The sequence below is a fragment of the Barbatula barbatula genome (assembly GCF_947034865.1).
Source record: "Barbatula barbatula genome assembly, chromosome: 18".
Taxonomy (NCBI): Eukaryota; Metazoa; Chordata; class Actinopteri; order Cypriniformes; family Nemacheilidae; genus Barbatula; species Barbatula barbatula.
In genome coordinates, this window is record NC_136781.1 from 10,019,851 (window position 1) to 10,035,670 (window position 15,820).

The 15,820-nt window shown below is 36.9% G+C and overlaps 3 protein-coding genes across 3 annotated transcripts; 2 read left to right on the forward strand and 1 right to left on the reverse strand.

Annotated features, from left to right (window-relative positions):
* Positions 1-1,259: 1,259 nt before the first annotated feature.
* On the forward strand, positions 1,260-2,451 carry urp1 (urotensin-related peptide 1; the record flags this gene model as incomplete). Its single annotated transcript, XM_079480527.1, has 5 exons — positions 1,260-1,362; positions 1,590-1,691; positions 1,810-1,850; positions 1,936-2,041; positions 2,420-2,451. The coding sequence occupies 5 exons, from the start codon at positions 1,260-1,262 to the stop codon at positions 2,449-2,451; spliced, it is 384 nt and encodes a 127-aa protein (XP_079336653.1).
* Positions 2,452-2,676: 225 nt separating this feature from the next.
* On the reverse strand, positions 2,677-6,923 carry clic2 (chloride intracellular channel 2). Its single transcript, XM_079480528.1, has 6 exons — positions 6,741-6,923; positions 5,413-5,522; positions 4,837-4,962; positions 4,358-4,458; positions 4,061-4,230; positions 2,677-3,701 (listed from the first exon to the last, which is right to left on the reverse strand). Exons 1-6 carry the CDS (start codon positions 6,792-6,794, stop codon positions 3,543-3,545), a joined length of 720 nt encoding a protein of 239 aa, XP_079336654.1. The 5' UTR covers positions 6,795-6,923; the 3' UTR covers positions 2,677-3,542.
* A 2,271-nt stretch (positions 6,924-9,194) lies between these two features.
* LOC306907964 (protein eva-1 homolog C) lies at positions 9,195-15,585 on the forward strand. The gene is made up of 7 exons (XM_079480507.1): positions 9,195-9,362; positions 13,208-13,410; positions 13,487-13,610; positions 13,685-13,837; positions 13,944-14,087; positions 14,192-14,263; positions 14,989-15,585. Exons 1-7 carry the CDS (start codon positions 9,269-9,271, stop codon positions 15,372-15,374), a joined length of 1,176 nt encoding a protein of 391 aa, XP_079336633.1. The 5' UTR covers positions 9,195-9,268; the 3' UTR covers positions 15,375-15,585.
* The last annotated feature ends 235 nt before the right edge of the window (positions 15,586-15,820 follow it).

Below are 15,820 nucleotides of genomic sequence, written 5' to 3' on the forward strand. Positions count from 1 at the left end.
CTGTTAATACATTAGATTTGACCGCGCCACATGAAAACCCGTAGCTAAGGGCTTTTTGTGATTTTTTACATAAAGCATTCTACACAATGTAAAGAACATTATGAAATATAACATTGATTTAATATTGCCTCAGTAATGCCATTTCAAGGATTAAAATCTTGGTGAAACAAACGATAGGTCATTTGATGCTCCTAAATATATGCTCCTTTAGCCTGGACTTCACAGACAGCTACATCAATGTATATGAATATAATTTCTCTACTAAGTTTCAAGTCCAGAGCATTTAGCCCTGTCAAGTTAAATGTGCACATTTTAAGATTTAAAGACTAAAAAAGTACTGTAATTTAGACAGTCATAACTAGTGTATTGTAGTCGGCTACATTAAAACATTGAATTTAATTTATTCTGTACATCTATTCTTTCGCAAACCAGCCAAATCTTGCTTTTCTCAAAAGTGCACAAAAAGTTGTTGTTTTCTTTCTCCCTTTTTGTTGGACACAATGTTTCATCAAAGCAGTTGGAAGATGAGAGATGTTCATGAGGTCTAATACTTCCGCCTGCAATTTCAGAAACCAGGCCATAATCCATCACATGGCATCACTTTATTTTTTTGGCGTCAAACCTTTTTTGTATTATACACCTTTCACTTTGAAAAATAGGAAGAGAGAAACCAATGGCAACATCCCAGGTTGCACGTCATCTAGTACGTAAGAAGTCTTCTTAAGCATTTATGGGCTCCTTTGAATGTCTAGGATTGAATGTCAGTATCTACAAAACTGATCTCAAAAAATTACCCTTGTAATGCAGTTTGCCTGTCCATCCAACAGAGGAACCCAACACAGTTGTTAGCTCTCACAGATCAAGAACTACCAAATAAACGAAACAATGAAACATAAAATTTACATTCAGATATATATATATTTAAACAATAAATACTCATGTCAAATGAAGTGTTAGCAGCGTGAGGTATGTGGAAATAAGAGAATCTGAGCTTGTGGATTTGTCACAGATGGGTAGTGAAGAGTAAACATTTGTTAGGCCTCTCTGTGCAAGCAGAGATAGGCTCGTAGTGAATTGACAGCACACCCTAAATTGTGTCTATGACGAGAGTACCATCACGTCAAAACCATTAACACTGGGATGGGGTGACATGAGAAGTATTGATCCCTTCAGGATAGATGGCCTGAGAACATATAAAAACCAAGATCCTGGCCGGGGAACAGGGACTAAAGACTTGAGTCACCCGAGAACCTGTCAGCATGTTGTCACTGGCACTGCTCTACATTTTGGCTGTGGTTTGCTCCGCGCGGAGAACTCACGCATTGCCTCTGTACTCAGATGGCGAACTGCCGGCACAGGAAGGTAAGCATTGTGCTTTTGGTTGAATTGACAAGCTCCTGATTTAGTAAAATTTGATATTTTGTTAGGATTAATGTAATGTGGAACTGATGCAGAGACAATGACTTATACAATTATTAGACAGTAAGTTGATGTTAAACAGGTGAAATGCAATATGGGCATTATTTGCTATTGGCACTGAGTCTCTGTGATCTATTCACAGAATCATAATGTAACCATTTTGTTTGCAGATTTGATTCAGAAACTGGTTGCAGAGGTTGAAGACGGTCAGAGGAATGACTTCACAGATCAAAGAGACATCAAAAACGTTCTTCCGGCCCTGCTGCATCGAGGTACAGACTCTTGACCTTAGAAGTTGTGTTATTAGATAACATTTGTTATGTTATTATTGTTACAATGCTCGTTTTTTTCCTTTTGCCAAATTTGTATTTATCATCATTTTCTTACCAGGTGCAAAAGAAACCTTGCAACAAGAGAAAATGAGTAGCATGGTAAGATACCACGCTTTGTGATTTTGTTTTTACTTTTTTTTTTTCGGATTAAAAGCCTGGTTTTGATTCAGTGTTTTGTTTTTAGGTGGATGATTTTAAAGCAGTTGTCTTGAAACTAGCAGAAGCTGATAATCTGCGTTCTCAAGGCTTTCTACGATCTGAGCAAAACCTGCCCAAAAACAATAAGCGAGGTGAGCATGTCCGTTTCCTAAAATTAAAACAGAGATTCTCCTAAACTGTCAAATTTATCTCACGTTTGTTTACTTAATAGACATTTTTATCGAGAGGAACTTGTGTATTCAAAAATGCATTTTACAATCTAACCCATGTTGTGAGCACCAGGAACACCAATAACAATTATATAACGGTTTGAAAGAACTTAGAGGAAATCTTGGGCTTTAAATTATTTTTTGGATATGATTCTCAACAATTGAGTGTTTTATTCTTTTTAAAAGGACTTATAGATGTGACAGAATGTAAGGCAATGAATCAGAATTTATCCAGATGGAGAATTTGAGTCAGTATCTTAAAGACTAAAGAACAGTTTTTTTCTTCCATTGCTTTCTCAGCCTGCTTTTGGAAGTACTGCGTAACAAACTAGGAGTTTCTTCCCATAGATGAGGAAAGGACAACTCTACCGTAGTCTTTCTGTACAAACATCTGAAATCTATGCTTTTGGTCCCCCGAAAAATATCTATGATGCTATTCTTTGACATTGTGTATATTGTTTTATAAATATGACGTAAACTGAAATGTATTTTTTATCTTAAATGGAAAATGGCCTAGAAATGTAACTGTAAAATAAATATAGTCTGTGTATGACAGACTAGCTGTGAAATCTGTTTATTTCATTGTGTCAATATGCTTATGTCTTAACATACATGGAGCCATCTTCCATCTCAGCTTCATCCAAAACATTCACACAAAAAAAGAAAAATATAGCACAATCGTCATTCATTCAAGTAAAATCTGAAAGCAGTTTAATTTTTTTCTTAAACAATCATAATGTCTACATTAATCAGTGGTGATCTTCATATACCGTATACGTATCACAATATAACCCTTTATAACCCTTCATATGAAACAACCACTGCTGTGAATGAAACTCTTACTGTGTGACTTATCTACTGGATGCTTGCCAATCACATTTACATTACATTTACATTTAGTCATTTGGCAGACGCTTTTATCCAAAGCGACTTACAGATGAGGAAACATTGAAAGCAACTATAACAACATAGGCAACAAAATACATAAGTGCATCAAACTAGTCCATTAAAGCCTAGCACAGTATCTAAACAATCACTGTATATATTGACTAGACATTTATTATTTTAAGAGTACTGTAAGATCATTCTTATAGATGATAAAACACATTTTAGATATGCATTTCAGATAACCGAATATACTCTAAAAATACATATTTACATAATGCACACAAATATGAGCATTTAAAAGCACACAGAGATCAAAAGTTGTCCAGTTATTCTGGTTCTGGAATTCCAGGCATCAGTAAAGTGTTGCGCTGTAAGTGGTTTTAATTTGTCTTTTTTTTTATCTTTCCATTACTGTCATTTACAATTATGCTAATGGCAATAAACCTCTCTATGAACAAACTATTTACATTTTTTAAAATAATTTTCTGTATGGCATCCTCCAAGCCCCATATGAAATACTTAAGGAAGAGGAGGTTCACTTTCTCTTGGCCACACTCAGATAGGTTTTCTCGATTTCAATGTCAGCTGGGCATGTCTGGCTGAACTCTTCTCTCTCATATGCATTCTGCAGGTAACGCAACACTCCAGTGAACGGAGCAGGGATGTCAAAATTGCAGTATTTCTTAGCTGCAACCTACAATATCAAAGATTTTGTTAAATGTGGGGTTTTGTAAATTCATGGAGAAAATCACAATCAAAATTTTAGAAGAGGCCCTATATGCAAATCTGTTGCAATCTGAGTTAAAGTGGCCACACCCCAGAGAACGCTGAATTAGAATGTCAGGGGTAACATCCACAAGTTTAGAAAACCATTAAAAAACACATTGTACAGTAATATTTATCATAATTAATATTGACATCAAAATAGGAATACGTTGATATGATTATCATAATTCAAACAAATTAAATAATGTCTTTAAACATTCTGATATCTGAAAATCTTAAATAACACACAACTATGTTACGTAAAGAGGTGTCTTAGATTTGACTCACCTTAATGACATGAAGCTTTGGTAACAGATTACAGTCTGCCAGTGTCAAGCGGTTCCCATCGAGAAACTTTCTTCTAGACACAGAGATGTTCTGTTCTAGCTCATCCTGAAGAGGTGTGTTCAGATAATAATCCAATCGCTTAAACTCCCTCAATAAGGATTTTTCATGGACTGAGGAATCAAATAAAAAAATGATTAAAAAACTAAATAAAGTAAATATTATTTATATGTCATTATATGAAAACATTTTTTTTATTTCTGGTGTGAAAGTACAGTATGTGTTGATGGTGAAACTCACAAGCATTATTTGGGCTGTTTTTGATGAAAGCAGAGAACTTGGCAAAAATGTCAGCACCGACATCAAAAGACTCTTTGTAGCGGGGGCTGAGATGAGGATAGCTGATAAAAGATCAAAATGTATCAATAATAAATACATTTTTAGCCAAGATCAGATATCCATCAATATGCACGTAATAGCATTGACAGCCTATATACAAAATGAATGTAAAAGTATAAAATATGGACAACACAGATATAAAAATAGATTTTTAAAATCACACTTCTGGATTAATATGGAGGATTTCACACAGCATAAACTCAATATTTCAGTGAGTCAGGTACTAATGAGACATTATAGAAATGGGGACACGTGACTCATGGCAGAACAACGAATAATAGAGAAACATGTTCCTTTGAAACATAAAAGTATACAGTTTAGATAAAGTGATGTTTGTTATGGCATTATATAGGCTTATAGAAAGTACAAATGTTAAGTACCGGGGAGGGGCGAGGCTTGTCTCCAGGAACTCTTCAATCTTAATAAAATCAGTCTTCAGTGTGCCATTATACAGAAGGAAAGGGGGGTTGGTACCTGGAGCTAAATCCTTCAGCTCATCTGGCTTCCTAAACAACACAGGGTGGAACAGAACAGAGGGAGTGTAAACCACAGGGTGCGGACATGGTCAATATGAAGTCATGTACACAGCGTCTCTGAATGAGACCTCCATTGATTAATGATTCTTTAAAACTGTATCAAACTCATTTAGTAAAGCACACGGATATGGGAGCGTCCGTTTGTTTAAAGAATTAATGTTTTTTGCATTGGCAAAAGTTTCGAAAAAAGAAGTCGTATTTGCTTCCAAAGAATTAAATGGGAACAGTGCAATGGGAATGTTAATTATGTATGAAGTACACCTTTGTGTGGACCACTCCCAGTATTATTAAATGCGGTCTTGTCCTGCCCCAGGATTCCACAGGTTTTACTTGTTGTCTGTGAAATTCCATTCCAGCCTTATTGTGAAATTATATTTTAGCATACATACTTCAATTATGCAAACTTGAGGTGACACTTACTTCCTCATGTCAACAGTGGTTACTGTGAACTTGACTCCTTTCAACCAAAGAACCATGAAGAGTCTCTGACAGAAGGGACAGTTCCCTACGTTCTCTCCGTCGTGGCCCGCCTGGAGGTAAATAAGAGCAATCCATGGTCAGCATTTCAAATAAGTCACATGTTTAGAAATACATATAAACACACAGGGGATTTCTTTCAAGTCTGTTAAAATAATGTTGATGGAACGTTCTGGTTTTAACTAACTGCATCACTCCCTTCAAAAAGAAGAGGACATAAATAGACTATATGTTGTGTTAGGGGAAGGGGGGGAGCAATTCAAGAGCTTGATCCAAAAAGAGGAAAAGCTGTATTTGTCTTGAACAGGGAGATAACAGATCGAAACAATAGATTTCCTGTCTTTAAAAAATTCACAAAAAGCTCTTTTAAATAACTTTTACAGAAACTGACCACCTTTTTTAAAACTAGATGATTTTCAGGAAAAAAAACAATGCTAAGGCAGCTAATATGACTAATATGTCAACACTAGTATCATTGAACGTAAATATTATGACACGGACTACAGCAACAAAATGGGAATGCATACTTACTGTATACTGTATGTTTGATTCCCAGAGGACACATGAACTAATAGAAAAAGCTCAGCTTGAATAAAATGTATGTTTTTTTTTTGTTGTAAATAATCACTGAAAGTAAGGTCAGTGTGAAATACTGGTTGGTATGCGTGACAACGGGGTGTCATTTTGTATGTGTGCATGTGTATTGATAAGACGGCCCTGGTCCTGTCTGTATGTTTACTGTGATAAAGAACAGCGTACGAAGGAAACAGTTACACATCAACCAAACTATTCAGTTTAATGCTGAATGAGTTCACGTGGACACCCATGCAGCCTCCGATATGTTGTGCTATTAGGACAAGTCATAAATGAAAACTCTTTCATCCTTTACTCATTCTCAAGTTCGAATCTGTATACATTTCTTTGTTCTGGCGAATACCGAGGAATATATTTGAAAGAATGCTTGTAACCAAATGTATTATTTTTGCGCGAACTCTCCCTTTAACAGAGCTCTCTGCACCAAACAGAAGCCCTGATAGAGTAAATCTTGCTTAAGTGTTTTTGAGTACAGTTTCACAAACGTAAGCTACTTGTGTAGTCACTGGCTGACTTTGTAAAAGTATATGCCATGAATCTGGCTAAAATAAGAGGCAAAAATAAATTTCTCAGGATTTTAGGAGACCAGAATTACAAACTATCAGAATTGATTCATTATAATAAACTTGACATGTAAACATCTGACCTTTTCAAACTTTGAAAGTAGAACAACTAACCTTTATGAAGAGCTCAATGCTTGGTTCTTTGTCTGAATCTTGCCTGAGTGCCATGTTTCCAACAAGTAAAGATCTCCTTAAACAATATTCCACAAAGGCTCAATGATTCCCCAGAGCAGAGATGTAAACGTCTGTGATGTGTGTACGCTTTCCCTGATGAAAGTTAGTTACACCCCTGATGTCAACAGACTTTAAAAGTGAGTGAGAGAGGGAGGAGGCTACATAGGATGGGCGTGTCCCTCAACTATATAACTGTTCTGCCAAACTGTGACAGAGTGCTCAAAATAACCTTTCATTTTATCCAACACTTACGTCCACTCACAGAAACGTCATAGTTTTATCGCGGATGTGAAATGGAGGCCACATTCCATTTATGTGGTGTGTAAATGTTTACCCATATAACTTTTTTTTAGTCTAGATGCTTCTGTGAAGAACCTTTAACATTTAAAGTACCATACTGTTTCTTTTTGAAGTAAACAGGTTCTTCAGATAATACAAATGTAAGAAAGAGATGGTCCTTTAAAGAACCTTGGACTGAAGATTCTTTGTTGAACCAAAAATGGGCTTGCTGTGAAGAACACTATAAGCACCCTTATTTCTAAGAGTGTAAAAAATTTATTTTCAGGGAAAGATTTCATATGATGACTCTCTCTTGAACTTTATCTGCTTTTCTCGAACTTGTCTAACTTACAGGAATTGCAAAATCTTCAGTGGTCTGGTATCACTTTTCTTTTCATTTAAAAGAGAGATTAGGAAAGTTTTTCCCATGAATCCTGTGTGCACGCACGTGTGTGAATGAATACAGACGGGTGTGGGGTCATTCTCAAGGGATGTGTAATCTTAAAACAAATAGGTAGTTCCTCTCATTCCCTGCGATGTCGTGTTCAGTCAGTTTGACTCATAAGGAAACAGTTATGTCATCTCATGGCTTCTTATTATAACATGTTACTATGGAAACACTCAACATTTACACCAACTTAAAGCATGATGATAATCTTTTCCACCAAATGACAATGTATGCACAGAGATCACAAAAATACTTTATTCAAGTTTGGGGCGTATAGTGTGTTTCTTTTTCAATCCCCAACGGCCAAGAGTTTCGTTTCCTCACTTAAAACACAGATGTTGTTAGAAGGAATTTATTGCCTCATTTAATGGGCAATTCACAAAAGTATCTCCATGAAAAGCACACGTACTGTATCATACACTATAAGACTTTTCAACCTGAATGCTGATTATTTAAAGAATGAAGACGGTGGTGATTCCGAAACAAAACTCTAAGATGGAAACTCCTAACAAATCCTGGAAATCATGTGGGTTCCACTTCGGCCAGTGCCGGAAATAAGCCAGTTTATACACTCCCTCCTCCTGGAGCCAACAGGATACTATGAGTAACACATCGGAGCTGTAGCCTACTTCTCATTTCTCTCTAACAGCAACACAGTGCACCTCAAAAAATCACCATGGAGATGTGATGACTTGCAATTATGTCGCTACTGAAAGGACAAAGCAAATAAGGTCATCGCCACCATACAGCATTTTGTCTCTCTATGCCAATGGATTGCTTCAGTTTAATTGCTTCACATGTGGGAGTGTAGCTCTTTTAAATTGGCATGGATCTCTTCTATACTTGGGGATGATGTTTGTATTGACAAACTGCTGAGAAAGCCAAGAAGCATAATAGATCCTCCTTATATACTGTACACAAGTCATCCGCAATGCTGGATTCGGTCCCTGTCAGCACAGGGTTTTTACAAATAACATACTCTTCTTACAGTGTACTGACACCATACTTCTATTTATTTAGTAGCTGGAAAGACAGTTCTTTGTGTTTCTGGACTACATGTGATTTAGTTTCCAACTACTGACCTCTCTCTTCCTCAGGCTAAGAGAGGAAACACTTATCTTAAAATGATAGGCTATATAAAGGACATTCAGCAGCTGGGAACACATCTTGGAAAATCCTCGCTTTATCTCTCCGCACAGGACCCCAAACGTTGACTATGAAAGCCAGCGGTACACGGGACACAAGCAAAGGAAACTAATTTGTCAGGTTCAGCAAAAATCTTTTCTTGTTTTGAGGTGTTTGAAACTGACTATAATAGAGCAAATTGGTAGAAGCACTTTTTCACTCCACATATTTCCACATATTTTTACCTCTCATGTGTTTGGTTATTATTGTTTTTTTTACTTTGATTAGTAAAAATGCCGCTCTTGGTTGCACAGCCACCATTGAAAACCAAAGAACAACCCTATGAAAATGGGCTATGTAAGCGTTTTGATAGCTTATTATAATGAGGTGTGAAATTTCTCACCTTTAAAACAGCCTTTGGTAAATAAATAGAAAACAGACATCAGATCAGTGCAATGACACGAGCTGATAAAAGAACGCTTGTTCTCTGCTCAACACAATGTCACTATTATGTCTTCTCTCCTGTTCTGAAGTCAGAAGGCAGTAAACAGTCAAATAGTCAAACAACCTCTCCTAGTTATAAAATCACAGCAGTTTGTAATGTGTGTTGTGCACTATGATGTCTCGGAGCTCTAGTTGGTCCTGGTGTTTACTCTCTCTTGTCTTAGCCGTCCACACACACGATGGTTCATCTGCTCCAGATTTCTCTGGTGAGTCTTTTAGTCTCATCCTGTTTGTGCGATAGGGCAAAATCAGCATGTAGCACTGCTGTCTTGAAGCAAATTTTCAGAAGAAAAGATATCAATCCGAGTAATTTGGCATTTGCCATTTTGTCTTTTATGGAACTGTTGTTTACATGCTGCAGAGAGATGGGTGTAATTGGCAAATGATTTTCCCATCCTCATGTCCCATTGTTCAATGACCCTCTATTTGAGAAGGCAAGGCAGTCATCTGCATTAACCCATTCTGTGCCATTGACAAACATTTATCTTTTATGTTGGGCTGAAAGTGTGTAAAGTTTATATTGGGGACACAAAAACAAATTATCCTCTGTGTGAAAAAACACCCACACACACATATGACAGATGTGTTTATGTTTATTATATTTTTGATTTTAGACATTGATGTCCATGTCCCCGACAAATGTGGCATCTTGGTGCTTGGCAACATGCTTTATGTCACACTATAAAACATGATGTTTTGAGATATATCATCAGACAAGAATAGCTCATTGTGTTTGTGTCTGTTTGTGTTGTGTGTGTCTGTGCCTGGCACTGCCCAACAGAGAGTTCTTCAAATGCAGCAAGGCCTAACCCGAGAGAGGCTGGAGGTGTTGTCCAGACATCCAGTTTCTTCTCTTTAAATGTCTCTGACACACTTGTTTATTCAATGATATTGTCCAACTTAGCAGGACAGAAACCTGATCTGGGAGTTAAAGTGCAAATATATTGGAAGTGAATGTTTCCTAGTCTTTCCACTTTTTTCACGCTCTGTACTGTAAACAGGAAAACTTCTCATAGATCCTGTTGGGGGCTTTTCCTCTGACTGCACGGCTGCCCCTGACCTCAATTCTTTTCTCTTACAGCTATTTTTTGAAAAAGAAAAATACAAAAAAGGCATGAGTAGTAGTGAATAGCTTGATATTAAACATGTTTTTTTCTGTTGATGAACCTGTAAGCTGATTTGTAATTGTCTGGATGTTTTATTATTTCAGCCCTAAAATAAACACATAAACGGTGCAAAATAATATTAGAACAGCAACTGTGAAAGCAACTGCATTACAACACTCAAATATCAACCACACCTTTCTAAGATTAGATAAGTTAGGGAGTTGGTTTGGTTATTAAAAATGTCCTTGTGTTTGCACTGCAGCAGATTTGTAAATCAAATATATTGAAATGGCTCCACAAAGCAAAGTCATTGTTTTAATCACATAGTAGACTTGATTATATCTCACTGAGACGATCTTACTAATAGATATTATAACTCAAAGCGAAAATTTCACCAACCACCATTTTATAACACTTCTCACTGCAGAAATCAGGCGTATAACTTGTTATCGACAAGGTAGAACAATGACCTCGACTACTAAAGATGACTCATTTAAAAACAATAACAATAAACACAGAATCGCTGGATGATATGACCAGCAAGATAATCATTATTTTCTCTAACACATTAGAAACTGTCGCACATCAAAAAGATGAATGACAAATATGGTACAATTGCAGCACTCATGCCCTTAGAAGAGAAACTCAGAGCGCAAATGGAAACTAACCCAATTAGGTCTTAAAAATTGTGTTTAAGGAAAGTGCAAACTGTTATAAAAAGGCTCTAAAAGGGGGAAGGCTGAGCCACTCCGAAACCTCATAGAGAGGGAAAAAAATCAAAGATTTGTATTCAGTACAGTTGCCAAATTAACAAATTAACAGACATCACCTGACCTGGATATTTCCGCACCTTAGTACCAATGAATTCATGATTATTTTTACAGAGAAAAACTAAATTGAGACAAAATATAAAAACCTCAACCTCCAAGTCTGCCCAAACAATAAGCATCGACCCACAAGAAAAGATACAGTGTTTTTCACCTAGAAAACAGGAAGATTTAATTAAACTTATTGCAACATCTAAACCTACAACATGCTTATCAGACCCTTTACCAACCAAATTATTAAAAGAGTTACTGCCTGTTGCAATTGAGCCCATTCATAACATTATCAACTCGTCAATCAATCTAGACCATGTCCAAGGACTCTTTAAACTGGTCGTCCTTAAACGTCCAAGAAACCAAGTTTAGACCCCAGTGAATTATGAAGCTAAAGGCCGATTTCTAATCTACTTTAGCTGTCTAAAATACCAGGCAATCTAGTGTCCACTCAGTTGTGCTTTTTCGTACAAAATAATGACATGCATGAAAAATTTCAGTCAGGCTTTAGACCGCATCATAGAACTGACACTGCGCTTTCTGTTAAAATTACAAACAAAACGCTTATAGCATCAGATAAAGGCAACATCTCACTCCTGTCTTGCTGACCTTAGTGCAGCGTTTTATACTGTAGACCATAACATACTTTAAGATCGCCTACACAATTATACCAGGATTCAGGGACAGGCACTACAATGGTTTAGATCTTTCTTATCAGACAGACATCAATCTGTCCATTTAAATGGGGAATCATAAAATCTAATACAAGTAAATTATGGATTACCTCAGGGATCGGTTTTAGGACCCTTGTTATTCTCCATATACATGCTGCCCCTTGGCAACATTATAAGCAAACATGACATTAGCTTCCACTGTTATGCAGATGATACTCAGCTATACAGTATATCTCATCAAGACCAGATGTTCCCTTTCAGCTATCCAAATTGAATGCACCCAAGACATAAAACATTGTATGACAAGTAATGTCCTCTTAAATTCCAATAAAACAGAAATATTACTTATTGGACCAAAGACATGTAAACAGAATATTTCAGATTATAACCTGCAAATTGAAAGCTGCACTGTTACTCCAACAAATACCGTTAACAACAATGTGCCACTGTAAAAAAACTACTTGTAAGTCGCTTTGGATAAAATCAATACTGAATAAATATAAATGTAAATGTTACAAAAAGAGCCTTCTTCCACCTAAGAATTAGGGAGAGATAACGCCAGGCCATATGAACATTTTATATATATATATATATATATATACCAATCCCAAACTAGATATTATGCTAGGTCCAGATGAACGTTATATGCCCATCCCAAACTAGAGATTACGCCATCTCCAGTTGAACATCCCGTGCCATCCTCCTTCTCCAGCTCAGGAAATCCCCCCACCCAAGAGCAAAGAAGGATTACTTTTCACATTGATGCTAAACAATATTTATAATACTTAGTATTTAATGCCAAATTACATCACATGACAGCAAGTTATAGCTGCACACAGCTACATTATGCTATTACTATCTAACCTGCTTATAACATTCCTCTGTTGTCTGATAACGGTAACAAAATTAGACAAAATCAGACCCAAGCAGTTTCATCAAATGAAATTTCCTTAATCACAATGAATAAGCTCTCCCTGTTATTCCTAAACATTTACTCAATAACTTTTAATCAAAGTCACTGAGTGCAGCTGTGACACGTCAGAGGGGTCTGGCCCTCCCTGCTGAGACTGGTTTCTCCCAAGGTTTTTTCTCCATTTATTAATCATTGGAGTTTGAGTTCCTTGCCGCATGGCCATGTTGGCTTGCTCACTGGAAGACTGCTATTTCAGATAAGATCAAAGGTTCGCTAAATTCCATGAACAATTGCTTTATTAGAAGGATCTTACTTGTTCTACAAACACCATGCACTGTGTTTGACCTTTTCTGTGTTTTCCTGTAAAGCTGCTTTGGAACAATGCAAATTGTGAAAAGTGCTATATAAATACAATTTAATTTAATTAAGTTGGTTGGTTGGTTACATGTTGAGCACTGACATATCCTCACGTGATCTCAGAGCATCGGATGATGTTTTTAATCCACCGTGAGAAATCAGCTTTTGTTTGTTTCTCTTTAGATTACCTCCATAAGATCCTGAAGAACCACACAGCCCATGCTTGTGATGGAGAAACGCTGTCCATCAGATGCCCTGCTAGAACTTCAGTGGCTGTCCTCTCTGCATTTTATGGACGCCGTGTTCCCAATCAGTATCTATGTCCACACTCAAATCCAAACATGACGGAGGAAAGTACTGACTGTATATCAACTACATCCATTCAGGTATCTCACTCATACAGACAAAATCTCTAGTATGAAACTGTGTGCATTTTAACTCTCAATATGTTTTTATATGTAGAAGGTGATGTCTGAGTGCCAGGACCAAAGGGAGTGTCAGATTCCTGTTGTAAGCCCTGTGTTTGGTGAAGACCCCTGTCCTGAAACCACCAAGTACATCATTGTGTCCTACAAGTGCAAACCAGGTGGGACCTGATTTTATGCTTGGGTTTAGTAATACACTAACACAATGTCTTATAAAGCTTTTTTTTTCCCGAAGAGCACCATCGTTCGAGAACAGTGTGTGAAAATGAGAGACTGAAGATGACCTGTAAGAACAACACGGTTCTGGCCATTTATTCAGCCACGTTTGGACACATGGAGCATGAAAGCATTGAGTGCCCTCAAGAGGCCATCACAAAGCCTGACATAGGTCTAAGACTAAAATAACACACTTGCCCCACCTAGTGTACAACATTTGCTACAACAGCACAAAATAAAAATGTATATGATAAGGCTGTAACGTTTGTTTCCGTTAGAGTGCTTGTCCCCATCAGCATTGAGAAGGGTATCAAGGAAGTGTCATGGCAGGATGAACTGCTCTGTGATAGCTAATGCTCAGAGTTTTGGAGACCCTTGCTTCCCCGGCACTAGAAAACACCTGCGAGTCTCCTTCACTTGTGGTGAGATGTCCAGAGACAAAAAGATAGGACATTCATGCTTAAAAAATGAAATACTTTTAAATTACATCTTGCAAAGAAAAAGATTACCTCTTTTGTCCTTGTAGTACCAAGGTATTTACTCGAAGATGTTGGACATGGGAACATGGATCCTTTCTTGCTCTCTGACTATACACATGGTAAGAAAACAATTCAGTGCACAACCTTTTAGACTTTTAAAATAGTTTCAAAGAATGGCAACTATTTCCATGTGTGAGAATAAATATGTAAAAATATGACAAAAATATATTTTCTACAAGTCAAAAGTTTGGACACACTTATGTTTTTTTATTAATATTTTAGAATAATTATGAAATCATGAAAATGGATGACGAAATCAGATATCGGAATTATGCATTGTTTTCGTGGCTTTTCCATACTGGGAACATGCTTTTACCTCTTTATTTGAAATAAACACATTTTTAGGTTTAAAGTGAAAACAAATGTGCAAGCTTGATTCAGGCTCAAAAGGGTTTTAATACCATGACACATTTTTATTTAGTTACATTTGTTAGTCTCGTTGTTAATGGTCCTGCTGACTGCTGGATCAAACCCCCTCTTACTGCTTCACAGGAGGGTGGTACACTGGTCCCGGTGTGTCCAGGCCACAAAACATTTTCACCAACTCTCTGGAAATCTTTTCTCATATTCAGGGTATGTTAGATGTGTGGTCTGATCCCAGAATATTTCAACGATCCTATTATTTTACTGTATCTTTCTCTATGATTTGCTAACATCAGCAGTCAGCAACAGCCATTTCACTTACCGTGTTATCTTGCTTTTAACCTAACCTGCCTTTTTGTAATATTTTGATTTAATAGGTCAATCTAATTCTTAATCTTGACTCTATTTTCCATGTTCCAAGGTCTTCCAGAGACAGTGGCTCTATACTTTGTCTCTGGTATATGTGCTGGTTTGCTGTTTTTGCTGTGTTTGTTTGGAGTCAAATCCACGCTGGTGAGGGATCTGAAGGATCTGGTTTCTGAGATAGGAGATGAGCTCAAGGCCACCCGGAGGTCAGAAGGAGGACTAGATGATTATGACGACGATGACGCTTCCTTGCGGTCCTCCTTTCGCCACCTAACAAGTTCTCACAGAACAGCAAACATTTTCAATCCAGAGATGGTTATGACAGTGGTTATGGAGGACAAAGGGGAGTTGGACAAACCGGAGATTACAAATGGAGACATTTGGCCTCACATCAACTCCAGCCCTTATGCCATGCACAAAATCAAAACCTCCTTATCTTGAAATTGTTATTTTGATCTTGTTTAATGCTTGTCTAAAAATAGCATTTTGCTTTCATTAATAAAACAAACTCTAATAGTCTACTGTTTAACATGAGTGAAACCTATAAAGGCAAATCTATTATTACAGATAACATTTTGTGAAGAGAATGTGTGTATAGGCTACTGTACATTTAGATATTTAGGAGTAATAAAGACTGTGGTTTTATTCATGGAGTGGAGGTTACGGTCTGTCATTTGATTTATTTGGATGTATATTCCAACAACATCTCCCATTTTATAGAGTGGGTCACTCCATTATAATGACAATCTTTAGAGCAGCGTTTTCAATAGGAGGGCCGTGGTCAACTATAAACCAAGACAGCTGTTATCATTTGTACATTTTCATATTGAATATACCGTTTTCCAGATAATACCAACATTTTGGAAATTTTTGTGAGTTTAGTGAGC

What these genes read in the sequence shown, in the direction of transcription:
- clic2 (XM_079480528.1), bottom strand. Translation starts at nt 6,794, where the DNA reads ATGGCACTCAGGCAAGATTCAGACAAAGAACCAAGCATTGAGCTCTTC. An exon ending in AAACAGCCCAAATAATGCTT is followed by an intron (nt 4,231 to 4,357) that starts GTGAGTTTCACC and finishes TTGATTCCTCAG; the next exon opens with TCCATGAAAAATCCTTATTG. An exon ending in CAAAGCTTCATGTCATTAAG is followed by an intron (nt 3,702 to 4,060) that starts GTGAGTCAAATC and finishes TTGATATTGTAG; the next exon opens with GTTGCAGCTAAGAAATACTG.
- LOC306907964 (XM_079480507.1), top strand. Translation starts at nt 9,269, where the DNA reads ATGATGTCTCGGAGCTCTAGTTGGTCCTGGTGTTTACTCTCTCTTGTC. An exon ending in ATCTGCTCCAGATTTCTCTG is followed by an intron (nt 9,363 to 13,207) that starts GTGAGTCTTTTA and finishes GTTTCTCTTTAG; the next exon opens with ATTACCTCCATAAGATCCTG. An exon ending in GCTCTCTGACTATACACATG is followed by an intron (nt 14,264 to 14,988) that starts GTAAGAAAACAA and finishes CCATGTTCCAAG; the next exon opens with GTCTTCCAGAGACAGTGGCT.